Below are 23781 nucleotides of genomic sequence, written 5' to 3' on the forward strand. Positions count from 1 at the left end.
TGAGCTGTTCATGTGRAAGCCCAGAAAACAGATTTTTGAGTTCCCTCCCCATCCCTTTGAAACTTTGTAAAGGCAAGCAGTCTATGCTGCTACAAGAAGCAAAGATCAGACMAACATGTAAAGAGAGTTTAAAGATTTTATCATTGTAAAAAGAGAAAAATCTCATTCTGGGRCATACTGAAAGGAGAGTCATATATATGATAAATACTTTGTAGTGCTCCAGATTTTAACATCTTTCAAATATTGTGCAATAGTTTGTCAGTGTCTGTCACATGCCTGTAACAGCAAAATCTCACAGTCTTAAGAACTTACACTGCAGCTGCAGCCACAAATCTATAACTTGTCTTACCATAGAAGTCTGGTGGTTTTTTTGTTTTTWTTTTTAATGTGRTGTGTATTTTCAGAAGTAATGCAAAAGTATATTGGTATAAATGAGGTGAAGGAACTGACAAGCCTTGTCAAGTAGGGAGCCTTGAAGAGAGAGAAAATTCCTAATTGAAATGGACAGTGTGTTCCCTCCTCCTGTTTAATTGCTATTAAGGAATGCATCTGCTTATCTTCATTAACTGTACTTGACATCTGTATATATGTGATGTGTGTTTCACAACTTCCTTCCTGCTTCTCAAGAARTGCACCAAAATCAAAGGCTTCTGAACAACAGAATTACTACTTCAACGTCACTCGAAATGCATACAATTCTTTATGGGACAAAATGGAGGAGGGTGTACATTATCACTAGTGTCACTTTACAAATAAGACAGGCATTTGCTTCTTATCCTCCAAAAGATGCCCTAGGTTTATCTTATTTAATCAAGTTATAGCAAAAAACTATTGTATTTCCTATGCAATGAAATAATAATAACACAGTGAGAGGCACAGTCATAAATTGATCCCTGTTGAAGGATACAAAAGGGTCAACAAACCCTAGATATACTAGTCCACAGAAAGAAGAAATGCAGACTTTGAATACTTAAACTAAAAATTAAACCTACTTGCTTAGTATTGTCAGCACTATACCTAATATGCATTTGCCCACCCTAAACTGAAATAAACTGAACTAAACTATTTTCTAAGACRATTCAACACATCTTTCTATCTGGCAAATGTCCATTTATTTCAGCTGTCCAGCTATCTCACAATGTTTTTGTGTGTTTTAAGAGAAGCTTTCCAAAATATCCACTGAGTACCATCAGGTATTTATACACATCAGTGATATCCTCCTGAGACCTCTTTTCTGCAGGGTATAGAGTCCCATTTCTCTCAAGCTCTCCTTATCTCTCAAATCCTCCAAAAGTGCATTTCAGTAATTAGATACGTTAAAGCAAATATTGCCAATTCTTTGTTGATTCTTTCAAACAAATGCAATCAAATTGGAGAGGCACTGGAGAAGGACTGTTTACAGGGGTATAGTGATAGAAGCAGGGGGAACAGCTTTAAACTGAAACCACAGGTTTAGACTGGATATTAAGTAGAAATTCTTTATGGTGAGGAAAGTAAGGCACTGGAACAGGTTGCTGAGAGAAGTTGTGGGTGCCCCATCACCAGAAATGTTCCAGACTTGGATGGGAATGGGGCTTTGAGCAACTGGGTCTGGCAGAARGTGTCCCTGTCTAGTGCTGTTTCCTTCCAATCCAATCCAGTCTACGAAATTTCTGATTATTCTGAATATAAGCAAGCAAACTTTTTTGGTGGTTTTTTTTTTAATTTTTTTTTTAAATTTTTTTAATACAGCCACTAAATGATGATGGACTTGTAGATGCACAGTCAAATGGTTCAAACACTTAGTCTCACCTTATTAAGTAACCCTCACTCAGAATCCACCTGCATGACAGCAGACTGACACCAGCTCCCTCTGCTCGAGATCTGAGYTGAATAGAAGTTGGTCTGTTTTGCTCTGGAAGCAATGCAGCTACTTCAGCCTGAGTTTGGAGAACAGTGATCTCTGCAGCTCATGCCTTTCTACACTCAGCCTTGTAGACATGCTTAATGCCTGTTCAAATATTTRAGCACCATTTAATGAATTCCTGATCATAATAAATCTCTTCAACTATACATATAAATGATACACAAGATTTAAAAGCCTTTTAAAACATGTTTATAAAACTTAACCAAGTCARTAAAAACTGGGTGGTTTAGATCCACTTAACCTTGAGTTGACATATGCTTAAAGAAAGTCTGAGACACTGATTTTACATTTAAATTTCGCTTTTCAGTCTGAAACACTCCCAAACACCCTACAAACTGAAAACAGATTTGGGAGGCTCCCACTTTCTAGCATGGAAATGCGGTCACCTCCAGCACAAGACAGAGCAGATGTCTCCATGCAAAGTGTGAAACTGAAGAGCAGGGCTGTATGCTCTGACAGGAAGAGAGAAGAACAGAGGAAACAGATTGTAATTATTTAATTTGGAATTKGGCCAAGACACCATGGCTGGCATTCCTGCTGTTTTGTAAGAGTGCCGTGAAATGTCGTTCTACTGCAGGCTTTGAAACTCATTGGGAAGATTGGAGTAAGCATGGTCAGACCTGGAAGAATTGAAAAATTTGGTTCCTTTTAGCTGAAATCTGTAAGCTCTTCAGGCAAAAACATGGTAGAAGCCTCAGAAAATCACACATGCTATATATTTCTGGTATTTTTATTCCCAATTATACCTTCTCTAGTTTTTTCAGCATCTTTTATACTGTGACCAACATTCTGACTTAGGTAACATACATATATTTGTGTAGGGGTTTACACACACACAGAAGTAAAAATGCATATATGCATAGCTATGCTTATAATGTAAAGGCATTTGTCTTGCATATTATTACAGTAAAAATTTATTATTTTCCTGTTAACTAAAAACAATTTGTTGAGTTCTTGCATAAAGTGAGTGAATATGTAAACAAATGTTAAATGGCCTCACCCATTTGTGACATATTGTTCTTCCTCYGAAGACATTTTAAGTGAAATTGATCAGCTTCAGTATGAACACTTTTATAAAGAGATCAAATGCTTCCAAGACACTAAAGAATGAGTTACAATTATTAAGGAGCTTGCCATATTCTTTGTCTGTTTGCTCTTTAACATGAAATTTGGGCAAACAAGAGAATTTCAGTASTTTGACACAAAGTGTCTCCATAACCTATAGAGGTGTTCAAAGCAGAGCATTAATGTCATGGGTCATTTTACAATCTGTTTCCATCTCCGACGAAAATAAAAAATTCTGGATTTTAAAAAAAAGTATATTTTCTGTTGTCACAAAATGGCAATAAAAGTTACAAAATTTGATGCTATTAAGTATTTAAATTATAAAATATTAAAATAAAAAATTATAAAAATATTCCTAACAAATTCCCTTTGGAATTTATGAATACCACTTAATAAATGTTTATATATTTTTTCATTACATTTCCTAATTTAGCCATTCAGTGAGTAGTGCATGATTTGCCAGCATTTAAAACTATATTACTATAAAACTATAAAACTATAAACATTACTATAAACAGATATCCACATCAGAAAAYAAGAAAAATATTTCTATCAGTGCCCAACAGTCTTTATTATTAATGCTAATAAACACAACATTAAAAAATGCAATAGACTAGCCCAATGTTCAGCAGACATTCACAGTTTGCAYGTGTGACATACATAGGTTACGTTACTCATATTATGCCATGCACTAATGTAAAATTGTCTCCAAATATATGAAAACCCCTTTAAAATTCAAAAGGTGAGATTAAAGTAAAAGAACACATGAAAGTAGTGGGGTTTTAGTTTTTTTTGAAGATAGTGGGCTACATTTTGTTCAGATAAAACYAATGTAAAGCATTCTTTATACCACACAATTTATATTACACAATATGAAACAGATTTAATTTGTATATTTACAGGTATAAATATATAAATACATACATATTCTTATCTATGYACTCGTATCTGTAGGAAGTGCTACCTGCTGTAGGTGCATTTCAGGAAAGAAGCTTCCTGCATCTTTGGCAAGATCCAATCTGGTCCTGTGAACACCACTTTGCAATCATGATGCTTGTTCCAGTTCAGTTTAATTAAAAAAAAAAAAAAAATCCATTTCACTTACAGCTCCAACTAAAACTTACCAAATCCACCAGTTTTGGTTTTGTTAACTTGGCATCTTTCTCTCCTGCCCCTGCAAAGGCTGCATGTGTTGAGCTCATCTGTCTGGAGAAGATGTGAGTTTCCTGGGGATTTGCCATTATTCTTTTTCCTGATAACTTCAAATGAGAGCCATTGTCTGATTCCCTCTGTTTCACCACTGATCTRTATCTTCAGGGTAATCCTGTGTGTGAGTTACTCACACAGACTTTGGAAAATTTGGATCATGGAAAGCTAAAAGGGCAACAAAGCTTCCCCTCAGCCTGCTCACTTCAGAGCAAAACAAGTTGAAGCAGCTTCTAGAGGATGTGGTTTGTGAAGGTATGGTTCCCCTAATTCKTTATCAGTGCTTCCTTTCAGGTTTTACTGGGTTTCAGGATTTGACTCCCACTATTTTCCAAAGCACTGGTCTAGGGTGGCTATAGCGGGTGTGAAGTTTTATAGCAACACTGAAGTTGAAGATATCTACTGATGGGTATTATTTAGATACTGATGTATGTGGCTACTTGCCATACCATAGTGTAAAACTCCTTCCAGTTACTGCCTTCCACAATCAGGACATCCTTGGATTGTCACAATGATTTAATGAAGGTTTAGGATACTGATTACTAAAAGTAATTTCTGAACATTTTAATTTTCATTACAGTAGGTTTCTCTTACTGATAGAAAAAGGGGCGAGGGAAGGTGATGCTTCTCACTTGTGAGGGTGAGCTTTGGGACCTCTTGCATAGCTAAATGACAGCATTTAGAAAGACAAGACCAAGGAGACATCAGGGTTTTATTTAATGACAGCACTTTTAAGTCCTTTTCTCTGCCTTGGTCTTCTGAAGTGCTCAGCAACTTGGCTCAGAAATTTGAACCCAAGAACACAGCATACATGGAGAACTCAGCTGCCTTCTTGAGCAGGGTACAAGAACGGGGTGGTCAGAGCAGCAGCCTGCGGGGGAATGCAATAAAATGGGAATCACACTGTGGACCACACCCAGGCACAGGTTTCCAGTTGCTCCACCAACATCAGAGTGCCAAATATACCCTGCTCAAGAATGGTCAGAGTAAGTCAGTGCTTGAAGAATCTAAGATATGTGTACATGCATRTTGCTAGCATGTTTAGAAAACACAGCAAGCTGCTTTTATGGCCTACCTGCAGAAGGCTGTAAGATCTCAAAAGAAATGCGCAAAAAGTGCTTCTTCATGAGTGGCTGGTGAAGACCTTGGACCATAGCACAAGAAAAAGGGAAAGGAGGTGAAGAGGCCATGAGAGATTCTAAGCAGAACATTTACTTATAAGGGATCTCATCTCTACAAGTGCTTCTGTTCCCAGCACAGGAAGCTTGAAACTATGTGCTAAAGGTCCTGGGACCATAAAAAAAAAAAGACAAATCTACGTGGATGCAACAGACCATCAAGTAAACAGAAGGAAACTTAACTATTTGGTACAAAACAGCAGTAGCATCAAACACATTTTGGGTTGTACAGATACCACAAGCAAATATATATATTTCACCRGTTACAGAATATATGGTTTGACCCAGTTTTCTACTGCTTTAAGAAAGGTAAATTGAAATATGCACAAAACTACACTGTCAGCAAACAATGGGGTGATGGTTTTTGTGAGGCGTATTCCAGCACTGAGTGTATACACTCCTATGCTTCTGGCCTTTTGTTTGTGATGTCCCAAACACAAGAGAATTTGTGACTATATAAGGGTGTGTAGAAAAGAGATYGCGACTGACATTCTGAGCAAAAACAAGCAGAGCAAAGATAGGCAAGATTGTTCCAATAAACATCAGACAATTTTGCAATGCACATGCAAGTCTGAACYCTCTCCAATTTTCAACTAGCTGTATAAATCCCACCCAAAAGCTTTGATATTAGATTACGATTGCTTACTTCTTAATACATCACTGTAACAGTTTAATAATTAAATGGGACCCCCTGGAAGAAAAAGGGTCAGACATCTTTTTGTAACAAATCAAAATTACAAATATTTTATTGGTAATTCAGAATGTTTACACTGCTTGAACCAGAGAAGTTCCWATTTTAAGTGATCACAGAAAATGAAATATAGAATTATTTTACACAGCTATACAGAACAATCTAAAAAATCCTTTAAACATTATTTCAGTACATACAACATTCTCTTGCTAAGCCAGCTGTGTCTTGATCAAGAGCTGTTAGGGACACCAAAATGTCACAGGTCACAGCAGATGCTCCACAACCACCAACTTTTACATTCGATTCTCTGAGGTGCAGTACCAGYGTTTCAGTTCAGTTCAGGCTGAATTCAGAGCAGATGGGGAACTACAATCTAACTTCTGTCTGAAGGTCAAAACCCACAGTTGTGATGTAGAGTCTAACAAGTTGTTCTTTTAATCTTGAGCCATTCTGTGTGAACTCTTCAGACSCCAGGGGCAGATGACTCTGTCACAMCACTCTGGGCAAGCACATCRAACTCTAAAGACACTGTGCCCCTGTGCAATTGTTCTGCTACCTGTAACCCTGTCTGAGGATCAGAGAGCCTTAGACTGGGTATTTCAGGGCACAAGCTGATTTTAYCCTCTTTTCCTAAGTTTCATAATCAACTCCTTAAAAAAAAAAGTATTCAGCTTTTTCTTTTTCTTTTTTTCTTCTGTTCAAAACAGCAAATGTCAGATAGGCTTTTTAAGGAGCTATGTTAGGCCTTAATTCTGCTCGAACTGAATTGAATTGTTAAACATTTACTGATTTCAGTGAATGGAGGAACAGATCTGTACTGAGGATTTCAGAAAACACCTGTGTGGAGTATTAAAAGATTTAATCTTAGAACTGCCTAAGAACAGATGTTTTGAGTTTTTTTTATTACTGGAAATGAAAGCTTCAATAAAAATACTGCTTTGAATAACACTGAAAAAATCTCAGTGTACTAATATTTATATATGAACCCAGAAAGGGGACAGTATATATAGTWTTTATTTGCAAAATCTAAATATCTGACTTAGCAGGACTTAACAAAGAATTAGTCCAGGAAAAAATGAAAAGTATGTTACACAGTTGCCAATACAACASCTATATTTTAAATAAAAATACCAATAATATACATGTACAATATTGTAATGGTATAAGTTGATGAAAATAACACTGATCAGTATCAAATCTAGGATTTCACTGATTATCCATCCTTAACAGATGAAATGCATTTCACAGAAATAGATGCAGGTAGGGTGACATGAAGTGATATCCATGGCTTACTGTGAGAAAGTTACCATGAAAAGTAAGGTAAAAAAGTAAAGAAGGCAACCTAAAATAGATTTATATTTATAAAAGTTCAGCATTATAGCAGCTGAGTGGATGTGCTKCAGCAAGACARTAATACAARCCTTTTGGTACACAAGASACATGCTYRCACACAYACTCACACACAAACAYAYATGTGCCCATGCTCAAATGCATGTGCAGAAGTCCTCCTYAGCTTGATTATACAAGCATTCACTTACCAGCTTTTGATGGAGGCAACACCAGGAATGGGGCTCACCACCCTGTTTCTAGCTGTCTGCAAGGTAGCTGTAGCTACCTAAAGTCAGAAACCCATCTAAGGTAACATCAGCTGAACATTTTAATGGAGGCTGTTTTCATCCTGAGCACATTTAAGGCACTTTAGTAAAAAATTTGAAGTTAATCAAGACTGGAAAAAAAAGGTAAAATCCTTAAATGTGATATCTGGAAATTTAAAAGAAAAAAAAAATCCTGAGTTTTGATAAATAATTTTATTATAATATAATACCAAGCCTATTGAAAACATGTCTTTTATAAAAGCATGTCATATGACAWTTTTTCTTGAAAAACCCATGCCTTAGTGCATGAAATATGTTAATAAGTCTTTGGGGACATCTGTAACAAATTAATATGAAAAGCCAAAGAATGACCTGTCATGTATGTACAAAACATGCATTGCTCCYGGCAATACACATCATGTTTACCACAGGCATCTTTATCTTTTTCTGTTCTTGCAGGGTCCTGCCCATATCTTAATACTTTACAATTAATTACATTTCACTGAACTATTTACAGAAGCAGAAACTAATCACATACCTTCTTAAGCCCATAAATATCAAACTACAGAAGTAGAAGATATTTTAAAACTGTATGAAATGAGTATGTTACATAATACTGTTCTCTAGAAGTACAGCTCATGAATTATTTTCTCTATGAAGATTTAAATCTAAATGAAGATAGAGGTTCAAATTCTCTATTTTTACCTTGGTTACTTTTTTCCCCACACTATTTCTAAAAACTGTTTCCCCCAGACGGTATTTGGATTGCAAATACAATTGTAAGTTGTCTCAAAAATATCGCCAGTGAAGAACCATCAGGCTCTGGAATGCCCACTTTTTACACAGAATAAAATCAATTTGTTTTCAGCTAAAAATAGCTGAAATAATAACCATTGTTAGAATGTTTCTAGTAGTATTAATTTTTTGKTTTTGGTGTGTTTTTCTCTCTTTTGCTATCAGCAAACACAAATACTCATACCCAAAGTGCTGCCAAATGCACCGAAGGTGCACAGTGGCTATAGAAAGGAATTTATTAAGCCCTTAGGAGGTTTATTCTAATAATAGGTAAAAACAACCATTGAAGTAAAATGTACTTCTGACTTTACTGCATCCTTTAATATTTTCAGTAGCTACGTCTATGACATACCTGATAAAAATTCTAATTTTTAACATTTAAAATTCTATTACAAAGTATTTCATGTTTTATTTAAAAAAACTCACAATAGTGATGGTGGTTAATTTGCTTTATAAAAGATAATACATTGAGTTACATATAATAATGGCTTTGATCCAATTAACTTTATATTATGCTGCTTAATAATTACTGTGACTTCAGTTCCTACAACTGTTACAGAGAATACAAACGCTTAATGTACAGGAAGTGGGGATCATTTGGAAGTGCTGATTCAGAAGTATTCAAGTGCTAACAATGACTTGTTCTTTCTAYGCTTTTCTTCATGTTCCATAAATGATGATTTCATTAATGTCCGTGATTTTCAACGTGACACAGTTTTAGGGCAATTTTATTTTTTTTGTGCAAACACAAAACTRGATTTTTCTGGATGTTACCATCTTGTTAAAAAAATTGCCACTTTTACTTAAAAAGGCACCAGCATTAATGTTAGAGAATATACCTTTTATGCTTGTTTTATGAAGAGCTGTACTTGTTACTGGAGCGGAAATTATCATATCCGTGATCATTAGCTTTGAACTTTAAACAGGACTGCCTTTCCTCCAGGGACAACAGATCTTTGGATTGGCACCAGCAACACAAGCATGACTGTTAAAATAAAAGAAATAAACACTTTACATCACTTTTGTTTTGCACATGTGGCAAAATGCACTGAAAAGCTGCCCTTCATCAGGGGTACTGTAGGAAATGTCAAATGTGCACGCTGCTGTTTGGAGATTACAGCATCAAGTAAAGAAATAGGGTTCAACTCTGAGCTGCTCAAAYGGCCCCATTATTAACCTGATTACTGGAGCACAGTGAGGGTTAATACTGAATAGTTACATATAGCAACAGCACGCACTTACTCCTTCAAATCAGGTCTGCAATTCTAAATGCATCTGAAAATAAAATTAGGACTCCTTGTTGTCCTTTCTGTGATAATCTTTCTTGAGGAAAAAACCCAACGTATTCACATCTATGCTTTCTARGCCAGATGCTGCTATTTAGCTTATGGTTCTGAGATGGAAAAAAGGCAAGTGGAAGCAGGGTGAAAACCTACATACAATTCATACATTTACATACTGCAGAGCCTTTCCTCATGCTACTGGCTGGCCTTTGGGTGCTGGATGTGCCTTCCTCAAACCCGCTTACACCCCTACTGAGGATGTTGGAGATCTCTTATGTGCTTTTAGCTCCAGAGACTCTTTCAGGGAGCCAGCAGCATAGACAGGGAAGATTAGACCAACATTAAAACCTCTGCATCCTATCCTGTTACAATTATGTGAGAAATACATTAACACTAGTAGATGCAGAACTTCTGATAAAGATGTTTTCATCTTGCTAGTAAGGAATTTAAGCAGCCAGGCAGTAACTCTAGCTGTGGCCAGTGGTTAAATGCTTGGCAAGAAAAAAAAAACAAACAAACAAGATTTTGCCATAGGCAATGTAAGGACTCTGATACAGTGTCTGAAGATGGTAAGGGTTCACAAATGCCCAAGTCTTGATGTTTTCCTTGCAGGCACAAAGGCTGAAGGACAGACTGCAAACTATATGCAMTCCAGAGTCGCATATGGAGTGCATTCTCCAGTATGTGGAGAATTAGAGCCCAGGTCTGTTCACTCAGACCAAGCCAGAAGTATGAGCAGGTCTGTCTCACACAACATTGGCACTGGAAAGGGACAAGTACAGATGTGCACCCTCTGCCTTATATGACTGATTTAARTGCTCAGTCAGGATGAGGCAGCCCAGGGTCAGTGCCCTCCCTGTCAGGATGCAGAGGATATGGCTACGTGAATCTCTGCAGCACAGTCTGAGTTTGCTTTGTCAGTGCTCTGGAAGWAGCTGGGTGCCAGCTTCAGTCAGGAAGTGATGTAGCACAGATTAGCATGGTCCCCAGAGGGTTTATTGTACACTCTGCTCTTTTGCTTTCTCTTTTTGTTCCCATCAAACCCTAAAACCTGAAGCTTCAGCAGGAGAGGGAAAGAACATTTATTATAACCCAATTAACATTTAAAGTAAAATTTAATGACCRTTTAAAACACTCTGTTCATGACAAGGAATTAATTTTACTGCTGACACCATTTTTAACCAGAGGAGCAACTCCCAGCAGCCACTTACCTTAAAGCAGTTTTGGAATCTTTTGCTCACCAAATATAGAGCTATAGGATTGATGCAGGAATTCAGCGAAGCCATGTTAATACCGATGTAGTCCATCACAAGAAAAAAGCTGTGTGGAAATTAMAATGAGACATTTCTCACTTGCTTTGAAAAGGCTTAGTAGAGRTTTACAGCTATGAAAATTTGACTCAGCTTTACTCAATCAAGACTAGCTATTAAATGTAATAGTGATGGGACTTAAATCAACAGGATTAACTCATGGAGGTAACAGTTACACTCAACAATAAAGTCTGAATCAGAAGACCATTCTYGTGACAGTTATTTCAGAAGATCCAACCATCTTAACTTTTGGAATAAGATGTTCACAACATTTTTTTGCACAAATTGAATCTTACTGTCTGTTGAAAGGGAAACAGGAACAGAAATCACCCTTCTACTCTCACAGCAGCACAAGACAGAAGAACAGTCCCAAAAAGGATCAGGAGGAAGATGGGGAATGAAGAGAGAACTCCTCACAATTTTCTGCCTCTACTTTTGAAGTGAAACCAGAGGGTCCCAGATGAAGAAGGAGGGATAACTTCAGACACACAGAGTAAACTAGTTCATCAGGAAATCCAAATATGCTTATGGAGAATGCCTGCAGTGTACAGGCATTTTATTTTTRCATTCTCACCTTAAAAGTTCACATCTGTTGGGGTCCTTCTGATCATAAATAGTGAGTTTCAAGATTCTGCTTAAGTGAAGTGGGAGCCAACACAAGGCAAAAACAAGCACCAGACAGAACACAGTTTTGGCCACCTCACGTCTCTGAGAAAGAAAATTGGGCAGAACAGTGTTATAGTTTCTCTCTATGGATTGTTGTAATCTTCTAATATCCAAATGTTTAATAAACAAGATAAAACAGCCTATCAAAATAGGAGTTAGGAAAACATCAAACAGCTTATTTTCTTGGAATATGTACTAAATCTTCTCTATTGCTTTAGATGTCTCACACTGATTCAATGTATCTTTTATTTCAAGAAGTATGAGTAATATGGAAACCAAGGTAATGAAAACATTAATTTAAACCATAATTTAAATTAAAATTAAGAATATAGTTGTCTCTCTGATCACTTTCAAATACTAGCTTGTTTTCAAATGCATTTCCTTGTGCTTTGATCTCAGGTCTTATTTTAAATGCCCGAAGAGATTCCATTTACAGCTCCAAACAGGTAAGAGGAAAGGAGCACAAATACACATTATGSAAGAAACATAGTTTAATTCTAGTGATATATGAAGTTTGTGCGTGGTGCACCAGTAACTTGGAATGTATGCTGAAATATGTTTTGTTCTCCTAACATATACTGCTAACCTYACCAGGGTTCAGCAAGAACTTGCTTCAAAATAATGAACGGTTTTATAGCACCACCTTCTAGACTTCAGTTTGCATTACCTAATAGCCAACTCTCATTACTGTAAAGAAATAAAACCTCTAAAACCTGAAATATTAAAATCAAATAAGAAAGAAATTATTTTGTGATTGTCAGTTAAAATCTTGGGTTTCTGAGGCTCTGATATATATATATGTCCATGAGTTCAGCAGCACCACTGCTAGGAAACTTCTCTTTGCTTCTAAAGCAAGAGTCATACAAGAACAGAATGATGTRGCAGGAAAATCAATAAAGTTATTATTGATTATTAAATTTATTACTATTTATTAAAGGTATCCTGTCTACAGTTAGAGAGTGGACAGGGATAAATTTTTACCTGTTTTAAGTGGTCATTTAAAGCAATCTGCATCCCACTTTTCTTKCGTAGCATCTCACAAGTCATGAGAGTATAGAAAAATGCTGTGATAGCCAGTGGCAAACAGAAGTAAAAGCTGAACAGCCACCAGTCTTTAGCTTGCTTGTAAAACTGTAAAGAAAAAAGCAAAGCAAAAACATGGTTAGGAGTTAAATGTTGAGCATTTTGCTGAGTGTGCTGTAACTAATTGGTCAGTCTGTCCTGAAAAGCATCTCTGTAAGGTGTATATTAGAGGTGAGAAAACAGGACTAGAGACAGTAGCATGTTCAAAGCCCACCAAAAGTCAAAGATTTCTGACTGCTCTTCTTTGAAGCAATATTCTTCAGAAATGCCAGTATTTCATTTGAACATTGTATTCACCTACATGTCACATACACCTATGCATTCTACAATCCACACAACACTGAGAAGATCCAAGGAACTCTTCCAGATATTTTATAAATGTCAGTGACTTACCATCATGAAGGGTGTTTTCTGCGTGGGGTGCAGCAAGCAGATTCTCAGATACCTTCCTCTGTACTCCATTGTAATCATGTCAAAGGCAATAGCTTCTGGAACAGCCAGTATCACTGATATCACCCAGATCAGGACAATTTCCACAGCAGTCCACTTTGGCACTCCAATTCCTTTAATGCGGCTCCAAGAAGCGACTGCTCGGTACCTGAAGCAACAGCACACATTTACAAATTAAAAATATGGACAAAACCCACCTGGCTTAAATGCATCTTATTTGCATTGTATCAGCTGAGTGGGAAAGGTGAATTTGAGCCAATGCCCATAAAGAAAAGAAATKAGAGACTTCAATGAAAAATGGGTCTCACCTGTCTATGCTGAGGGCACACAAACTCAGCACTGTGATGCCCACTGACGCCTTTTGAATGAAGGGCACTAATTTGCACATTTCGACACCAAAGGGCCAGTCCTCTGCAAGCAGCTGTGAAAAGAAAACAATTATTTTTTTTAAATCATTTCAAATGTTGAAACATGAAGTTCTGTCTGGCCTGTTTTCCTTTTCCACCATACCTTGTCCTATGAAGGCAGGCTGAATGGGATTTGTTCTGTCTGGAGAAGGCTCCGGGGACACCATGAAAGCCCGAGAGGGACTTTTTACCATGGCATGTACTGATAGAACAAAGGGAAAATGGCTTTAAACTGAGATATTGTGAATGCCCCATCTCTGGAAGTGTTCCAGGTCAGGCTGGACAGGRCATTGAGCAACCTGGTCCACTGGAAGGTGTCCCTGTCCATGGCATAGGGATTGGAACTAGCCAACCTCTACAGCTCCTTTCAACTCAAACCATTTTATGATTCTATGCAAAATTTAGCCAAGAAGAACCTTTTCACAAGGGCATCCCTGAGGTGTGCACCCTAAAAACTAGACAGTAGCTCTCTGGTGGGACAAGGATATCAGTTAAGTCTTACTCTTGCCTCCCTAAGCCCTGCAAACTTCACTCCTTTTGCTTCTAACTTCATCACTCCAGGGCTAATGGTAAAAAATGACAGAGCAGGCRAGGATCTTCTTCATCTTTGAATCGRCTTTATCTGCCTTGAGTGTTCATCACTTTTCTCACATGTTCCAAATAAYTCTCCATTGAGTAGAAATACAGAAAATTACTGGAGGTTCATCAGAACAGGGACAAAGCCAGTAGGAACACATCTGGGGAGGGGTTTATTTGAGGTTTAGTGTCTAGGCCCATCAGCTGAGAAGTCAGGCAACACTGGAGAGAAATGTATCACCCACAGTTTTCAGCTGACATCTGATAACAAATGAAATGGCATGCTGGACACTCAGGGAGTACAGACAGATAGTTTGATCTAAATGTTTTGCAGCAGGTAGAGACAGGTCAGATGAATCCCTCACTAAAGGTCTTTATTGACCCTTAACTCTCCAACATTCTGTATAATACCAGAAGGACTATCTGCACATTCAGCATACCTTTGCTTGCTGTGGAACAGAGAAAACAGCACAATCGCCTCACTTACACTTTGGATCATATACTTTAATGGAAATCCTGTCACATCCCCAGCTGCACATTTTATCTGATTTAGGGGAAAAGATTTACTGGACACAGAAAGCACCTTCCTCACAGCTGATTCTATGAACTGTTTGTCTCCAGCCTCAGTTTAGAAACATTTAACCTTTGAACTCTGCTGTGAGCTTTGATGGTCAAATACACCACAGCAGCAGCCAAATCTTCCAGTTCTCATTAGAACAAGATTCTTCAGAACAAGGGTTGTGCCAAGAAATAGACGCAATTGCGATACAGAAGAGTAAACTTTTTGAGTTTCTGCAATTAGTTAGATTATCTAAACCCATCTCTGTTTTTCATAACTTTCTTCAAATGAGGTCTTTTGGATCTGTTGCAAATAGAGGGCTACAGAGTGGAAAAGGAGAAGGAACAATAAGGACTAGTCAAAAGGGACTGGAAAACCTTTCCCTTGGTTCAGGTCTCTTCAAACAACTCATTTAGCAGGGCTCTAAGAACATTACAAATATCTGATCATGCTGCGTGGATGTTTCTGGGAATCTGAAAGGCTATGAAGTCTCTAAGGAGAATTCTGGACAGGCTGGATTGATGGGCCAAGGCCAAGGCTATGAGGTTCAGCAAGACTTGGGTYACAGCAGCCCCATGCAGCCAAGGCAGGAAGAGTGGCTGGGAAGGGCCTGGAAAGATGTGTCAGAAAAGGACCTGGGGATGCTGGTACCCACCTGGCTGAACATGAACCATCAGTGTGCCCAGATGGCCAAGAAGGCCTGGTCTGTATCAGAAGGGCCATGACAATGATTGTTCYCCTGTATTTGGCAYTTRAGGTWCCTCAGRTGCTGTGTCCAGTTCTGGGCCCCTCACAACAAGAAAGACATTGAAATGCCAGAGTCTGTTCAGAGAAGGGTCTGGAGAATAAGTTGTATAAAGAGCAGCTGAGGGAGCTGGGGTTGTTTGGAGAGAAAGAGGCACAGGGGAGACCTTGTCATTCTCTACATCTGCCTGAAAGGAGGCTGTAGTCAAGAGGGATTGGCCTCTTCTGCAAGTAAGAAGCAACAGGACAAGAGGAAATGGGCTCACATTGCACCAGGGAAAGTTTATCAGGGAAAATTTCACTGAAAAGCTGTCAGGCATTGGAACAGGCTGCTCAGGGAAGTATTCAAAAGATGTACATATGGCTCTTGGGGACATGGTTTAGGATGAACATGGCAGTGCAAGGTTGACAGTTGGACCTGATGATCTTAGAGATCTTTGCCAACCTTAACGATTCCATGATCCTATGATTGACGGTAGCAACATAGCTGCCTACCCAAACTGGTTTGGTTCAGCAAAATCCTTATGCACACACAGATGTCCATCTAAGGACAAATACTTTCATGCTCTATGAGAGTTTTTTGAAGAGTCCTGATATAATTTAAATATAATTTTATTTGAACACAAAGGAAATTAAGAACATTTCATGACCACGGGCTTTTGGAAATCTGTATGAAATGCCCACCAGTATTTTCAGATACCAGCACACCTCCAAATACCTGCTCTAGCCCTATGCTGTAATGGAATCTTTAAAAGAACAGCAGTAAACAAACTGCAACATGGCCTACCCTTCTATTTCTTCAATGATCTACTTAAGTAAAAYAATAAATATAATGCCTCTGCAGAAATGAAGCATAAAAATAAATTCTAAGGATTCATGTTTCTCYAGAATTTTATGGAAAATAATGAAGCAGAGGAAGTAGGGATGAGATTGTAATAACTATACAGCATCTTTTGCTTATGTGATATGGGAAAAAATCAGGTTTAAACCCACGACAATAATTCAGCCTATAATTAAACTATTTTCAGTAAAGACTCTCCTGGAGACTTCTGAATTGCTGTAAGGGGGTGACAGTAATAATCTACTATTAAAACTGTAATGTGAATACAATTCCAAATATACATTCTATAGAACTGAATGACACCTGGACTAATTAAATTTGTATCAATCAAGTAGTGATCCTCCAGCCTTTCACATCTAGCTGCTACAGAAATCAAGAACTGGGTAGTGAGTACATTGTATACTTATTTATGGTACCTACTGTACATTGCACATGCATGTATATTAGACCAGAGAGCTCATTAAAAAAAATACACTTCGAAGTAAAATAGTATTTTCTTTGTAACTCAAATGCAGAACTTTGGTCAAATCTCTATTGGCAGATTCTACTGAAAACTTTTATTTACATCTAACCGCTGTGTACACAAGACACTCCCTTGTCTTTCTTCCCTAAAATCACAAAGGTTCAGCCACATGTTATAGATTTTGTTGAACTAATACTTATCTCTCAGGTGCAGACAGTCACACCTGTGCTCCAAACTGGCTGGATTTGAGCCAGCTCCAGTTTGGGATTACAGAGGTGTGGCACATGACTGAATGCAGTCTACTGAGAGAAAGAGTGCATTAGCTTTGGTTTATCATAACATAAAAACATTACTTGCATTCAGCCAGCCTGTATCAGGGCAGAACGGACATGCAGCTGTCTGCACTGGATTGCAAAAACATGTGCTTTATGTCTTGCAGCTGATGTATTGTGAAATTTGAGCATTTTAATACATGAGTAACAAGTTTCCTCTATCATGGTATTGCCAGTGGTTAATGATATGCTTCAAAAAAAAAAAAGCATAAAAAAGCATTAAGAAAGTAAAAGGAAAGAAAAGTATGTTCTGATTGCTGAACTATGTTTCCATGATGTTTGTTTGTTCTCTTCAAACATCTCTCTCTCTCTCTCATTCCTTCAAATATGGCCTTAAAGTACAGTGAAGATCCAATGCGAAGTATTTGGGAGCATCACCTTTATGGACAGGAGCAATGAGAATTGTCAGTGAAGTACAGATGTAGCCTATTGCAACTTAGCACAAGTAAAATGATTTTCTTATGATTCGTAATAGAGAAGCTGTGAAAAGATTGTCATTTTACAAATGACAAATGACTTGGAGACATGAGACACTGCCAAGTGGCAGCAAAGAGAAAARTAATGTTGTGTTTTCATCAGTAAATGCCAAGAGTAGTCTACCACTGGCTGTATTCTGAGTGACCTTTCCAATGCTTTTTAGTCACTTATTTTACACAGGCGAAGTTTTACTTGCTGAGAAGCAGAAATGTGTCCAAGATGAAATAGAACAAAAGGAAAGGGAAGACTGCAGAATGAAGTGAAATCATACTTGAAAGAACCAATACATGTGATGCACTCCTAGCCAACATTTTCTCAGACCAGACAGAGCCTAAACTGATGTGCAGGCTGCAGAGCTATGAAAGCAGCCCCAAGAGATGCTGTGACTCACAAACACACCTGTGAATCACAGTTCYCGCTCTGCTTCCTCTTAGTTGTGCAAGAACTGTAAGATGTTCTCAATCTGCTGCTGGAAGGAGCCGGGCTCTGAGCACGATTGTGGCTCAGCTGCTGTGGTCCCCAGGCAGAAAGCTGATAGCTGGCTCCAACCCACCACTGCTGACTGGCTGCAGTCGGGCAGGGAGAACAGCAAAGCGTGCGAATATTCCCGTCAGTCCCGAGCACTGAATGCACTTGGGAAACGCAGAGCAGGAATTCCAGCTTGCTCCAAGCTGGGCCTTCAGAGTGAGTCTCATTCACAGGACACTGCACTTCATTTTCATCATTATTATGGCAGGTACAAGAGAAACCAGACATGCAACTCTGCACCAAATTCACGAACAACAGTTTTTCAATATATCCCTGAAATGACTGGTGGATTTTCACCTCATTTCTTTGGCACGGGAAGGTTGTGCAGATATTTATAAGAGCAAGCACTTATTAAAATGGAAAATTTGCCCAGGAAATTAAGCTTATGGACAGGAATAAGTCAGAGAACATTAAAAACTTATTAATATTTAGCAATAATTATGTCAGGGTGAGGATCTTCCYTCTAGAAAAGGAAATATATTTCCTGCTTTCAAATTTAGCTAGGAATGCGTTATTGATCTACCCAATAAATAGTGTAAAATCTTAATGAGACATGCAATTGCTTTCTTTTCTTGTACCTGTATTATAACTTCTGGTTAGAAATTTAATTTAAACAATTAAGATAAACTAATTTTATAATTGTCTCAAAAATGACAGAAACCACGTAATGTGCTTTCAAAGTAAAAAAAATCTGCAATTTCAAAATACCAGTGAAAGGATTGCATCAAAAGCAACCACTTAGAAAGCCATGCTGCTGTCAGAATGGGATGCATAAACAAAGAAGAAAAAAATCAAAACAGGTGAAAACTTTTGAAATTTGTCATATGCATCTTTTAAGTGAATGTATACATAATGAAAAAGTGACTTTAAATTTACAAATCTATACTAGCATCATCTAAATTCAGTTTGGAGATCCACTATGAAAACTATAAATGTGCACCTTTAACAGCATTCAGACATTTCCACTACTCCATACACTTGACTTCAGAACAGACTGTTCCCATCTAAACACAGAACAAAGTTACCCTCCCCCGGTCCCATAGAGTCCAGACAGATTCCTCCACTGGACAATTCAGATCTAYCCTAAGTGCCCATAAACTGCACTTGTTCACCATAAAGGGTTCTTCTAAAACAAAACAGACTTCTAGCTTAATATGGTCAGAGATCAATAAACTTTGTGTAAGAAATTCTGAGACRAACTTTGCAAGATCTCAAGTAACTGGTTTGGATGTTGAATGATGGGAAATAATGCATTTCTCACAATAAAATGGCTATTATCTTTAATTTCTGAAGAACCAGTGACCAAGAGTTCTAATACAGAATAGTGAGAATCCTTTCTAAAGACAAGCACCTTGATTCAGAAAGATAGAAAGAGGTTGGCTTCATCATGAGGCACAGCCTACAGGTTACAAGAGTTAGTAAGTTCATCACAAATAAATTTCCATGGAAATCTTTTTCAGAGCCTTTTTTTAGAGAATAGCTGAATTAAAACAGGAGCCAGTTTGTGTCTGCATATGGTYTATACAATCCCAAATCCAGTCTTTCTTGTATTTCCAGTGCTTGATAAAGCCGTATTATATTAACTATAATTTTTATATAATCCCTAAATTACGTTAATGAAAATAAATCAGTACCTACAAAGCTTACTCTGGCCCTTGATTACTGGCTTGGATAAAGACCAGATTTTTTTCCTTCCCTGGAATTTTTTTTCTCTGCTCTTCCATTGTGCTCTGAGATAAAGAATTCTATGACAATGTTGCCAGATAGATATTCTTCCTCAAATATTTGTTGGCAGCCAGAGTTCAGAATGCCATACAATAACGTGTAGGCTGGACTGCTCCCCTTTGAAAAAATCCACTGGGACATGAGCACAAATTTGATTTAATATATGGGAATAGATATCACAAAATAAGAGAGAGAGAGATGTTGTTTGTGTTTCAGAAGAGAAAGCATGTTAGTGTGTTACTTGAATATGGCTTTTTAAGTTGGTAAGAGGCAAAGCTAGTGTAAGTTTGGAATTCCCAGTCCTGATGTTTTGGTGTCTTACACGCAGGACTGAATATTTACTTATGAAAGTGAGCCTAAGCCTTCCAGAACTGCAGACCTGTACTGGCAGGTGTACAAGCTGCCACTGTCTCATCTTCCAAAGTTTAAGTGCAGAGGACATAAAAAGCTCACTGACCACCCACCCTATCCTTCTGCTTCTTAATTGTTCYTTGCAGCCTCAAATTAACGAGGATGTGCTTACTCAGCCTCTTTAGTGGAGCAGTGTAGGATCACCTGCACATCCAATTAGTAGTAATTTTGCGAAGTATCTACCCTGCCAAAACATTACATACTGCAKAATGATTGTCTCAGACTTTCCTCTGCTTCCCATTCTGCAGCTCAAAAATCCAGCCAAAGCCAGACCATTTACCAGGACCCAGAATGCCGAAAAGGTCTGCCAGATGCTGGAACTGAACACTCCTCAAGCCCTCATTTCATACCCAGTTTCCTGACTGTGTCATAGATTTGACACTTTCCATTTTCTACTGAATGTATTTCATGATATTGAAATTTAAAAAGTGCAATGGGCTAATTAGCATCTTGTGCATTGGACTGCATTTGCCTTCCTGTCTAGTTAACACCTGTTTTTCTTTAGATACCCTCAATTTAGGAGACGCCAATTTTCATTTGTGCATTTTTTCAGCTACTTATGTATTCACCTAAATAGTCACAGGGGACATCTTCTGCAGTTATCCCTTTTAATACCTAATGAAAAGTTGCTTCTACTGGACCTTTTGAATTGTCTCCTCTGGGTCTGTCTGGAAAGCATTCACAGACACTTTCACACTTTCGAGGAGAAGTGTTGTGGAAASAACTGCTGGCATTTTACTAACATGAGAAATTCTCTCACACTCTTTTTCATGCAGCTGTCTGAGGATCTGGTAGCAAATTCAGAATCTGGATCTGTTTCATCCAGTCTTAAATTGCTTCAAACTACAAGTTACAATTGCTAAGTATACTTGATGTACTGAGAAAGTCTTTACTTCTCATACGGCTGACCGATCAAAGCCATTTTTTATTGCATTAYTGTATGTATTCTCCTTGTTGTTCTGGAATTAAATGGTATGCAGAGCTGATAAAAAGTTATCATCAACTCAAACTGCCCTCAAAATTTTGATTAAATAAACACAATATCTAATGGGTGGGGTTTTTTGTTTGGTTGGTTTTTTTAAAAAACTTGCATTTATTCAAAGGTCCTGTCTTAAAATAGCAAATATTTTACTCATTATTATAAGGAATAACATAAATTTATTATGGACTCTTCAGCAAGATGAGAAGCAGTGTGGGAATTTAGCACCTGAGAACTAATGCACAACTCCTAGCATTATCAGTAACACAATAAAAATCTTGGATTTACAGCTAGTGTAATATTATTGTTTTTCAATCAGGCCTTTAAGTCCCCCTGCTCCAACCTACTCATAATGATATATTTGATGACATTCAATCAAGATAAAAGCTGAGGTATATTATTGTGCTGAGATTGCAAAATCTTGTACTAAGCAACCCTTATTGATTTATCCTTTTGATTTTTCTGAGAACAGATAAAAAAATCTGTTCAATATATATTTTTACAGAAATATATTTTTAAAGCAGTTATTTTGTTTTCTGCATTCCACATTCATTCAAAAGAGTACACTCTTCTCTCAAGAAGTAAGAGAAGTCTGTAAGTATAAGAGCACTGAAACTTCAAATGTAAGGACTCTCATTTCATACAAATTAACTGGATCACGACCTTAACACAATGATGACATTCCCTGCTTTGTAACACTGGAATAGTTTAAAAGCATAAAGATAGAGCACTGTCTCATTTCAGCAGGTTCTGGGAGTAATTATTATGGATCTAAAACTTGCTCCTTCAACATGGCTTTCTAAGAGTGCAAGTAACCATCCCTAGTTTACAATCATGCATAYGCAGTGAAGAGAAGATGACAGATGGAGACTCTTCTGTTCACTTTATGAAGTCACTGATGGGTGCTCAGGGAGCCACACAGTAAACTTTCAAAGCAGAAGGAGCTCTGTTATTTCCAGTATACCTCCAAAGAGCGCTAGATTACAACTAGAGGCTGGATTCAACCACCCAGCTGATTCCTAAGGACAAATGGATGGCACAAGATGGGTGGAGGAGACTGGGGTTGCACTCCCTCCATGGCAAGTCTTATCAAGTCAAAACACAGACTACTGAAGGTGCAAGAGGTATGGCTCAATCCCTCTTGGCTGCCCATGCTGCACTGGCAAAGAGGGGAAAGGATCCACAGCACAGGAAAGCATAGTGCCTCTCAACCAAGAGATGTATAAAACCACTCAGCTGAACGATCTTAATTCCTCCTGGAAAAGCCCCCRTGCCAAAAGGCACTGTACAGACCCATGTGAAAGTATCACGACCACAGAGGATCCTCTGTGCCTCGCCTCCATTCCTTGACAAACCCACTGCACATCTATCTATTGCATTTATCTCCTTTATCCCTGAGACAACACCTGTTTCCAGGTGATTTTCAGAGCTTGGCCACCTCCATTCTACCCCATTCTCAGCCTGGAACGCTGAGAGGGATGGGACTGAGGCACAGAGACTGTGCCGTCTGCGACCACACCTGACCAGAATACCACCCTCCGGTAGGGTTTTGCGTGAGATGAACTCCACGGGTATGTCCCAGCCAGGAAGGGACGCGTCTCCCCGCGGCGGGGACGGGCATCTGCAGGGGCCGGCACGGAGCCCCGAGGGGTGACAGCCGCACCCCCGCCCTTAATCCYGAATCCATCCCCGGCCCTCCTCACCTTGTAGACGTTGATGGGGATGTCGATGATGATGTGGAGCAGGTCGCCCAAGGCCAAGCTGGCGATGAGAATGTTGGGGCCGTTCCTCATGCACTTGTTCTTGTAGATGATCCGCAGCAGCGTGGAGTTGCCGATGATGCCCAGGACGAAGACCAGGCAGGACACGACCGTGTTGATGTACTTGAAAGTCTCCTTGATCTCGGTCTGCCCCGTGCACATGGGGGGCGAGGCGGAGCGCGGCCGCCCGCCAGCCGCCCCCGGGCCCTGAGGGAGCGCGGCCGGGCGGGACGCGTTGTGCTCCGCGCCGCGCAGCGCGGGGGTCGCGGCCGTCGGGGCCAAGGCGGCCGCGCTCTGCCTGCCCGGGCCCGGCCGGAGCAGGGAGCCGTCGCCCTCGGCGGCGACGCGGCAGCTGAGGAGCAGCAGCAGGAGGAGGAGGGCGGGCATGGCCGGGCGGCACGGCAGATCGCCCCCGCCGCCGTCAGCGCCGACCTGCGCGGAGAGAGGGGACAGGGAGTGAGCTGCGGGGACACCGCGCCCCGCCGCTCGCCGCCCCGGGGCCGGTGCCGGGGCGCTGCCTGCCCCCGGGCGGTGCTGGAGCTGCGGGCGGCTCAGCCGAGAGAGCAGCGCAGGAGCGAAAACCTGCCSCTGCCCGGACCTGCTCGGTGCCCCGCTCGTCTCCCCCTCACCKMGCCGAGCAGAGCCGAGCCGATCCTCCCCGCTCGCYGGCCAGGCGAAGCAAACGCGCTCCGCTGGCTGTCGCCGCTCTCCGCGCCCCGGCTGCGTGTCCCCGCCCGGCCCGGTGCCGCCG

At 39.5% G+C, this 23781-nt stretch overlaps 1 protein-coding gene across 1 annotated transcript; it reads right to left on the reverse strand.

Moving 5' to 3' along the window:
- Window positions 1-7506: 7506 nt before the first annotated feature.
- Window positions 7507-23476, reverse strand: EDNRB (endothelin receptor type B). Its single transcript, XM_057366518.1, has 7 exons — window positions 22974-23476; window positions 13537-13649; window positions 13172-13376; window positions 12677-12826; window positions 11604-11737; window positions 10931-11039; window positions 7507-9421 (listed from the first exon to the last, which is right to left on the reverse strand). The coding sequence occupies exons 1-7, from the start codon at window positions 23415-23417 to the stop codon at window positions 9290-9292; spliced, it is 1287 nt and encodes a 428-aa protein (XP_057222501.1). The 5' UTR covers window positions 23418-23476; the 3' UTR covers window positions 7507-9289.
- Between the last annotated feature and the right edge of the window lie 305 nt (window positions 23477-23781).

Source organism: Malurus melanocephalus, unplaced genomic scaffold, assembly GCF_030028575.1.
Source record: "Malurus melanocephalus ecotype Western Australia unplaced genomic scaffold, MMel_1.1 scaffold_66, whole genome shotgun sequence".
NCBI lineage: Eukaryota > Metazoa > Chordata > Aves > Passeriformes > Maluridae > Malurus > Malurus melanocephalus.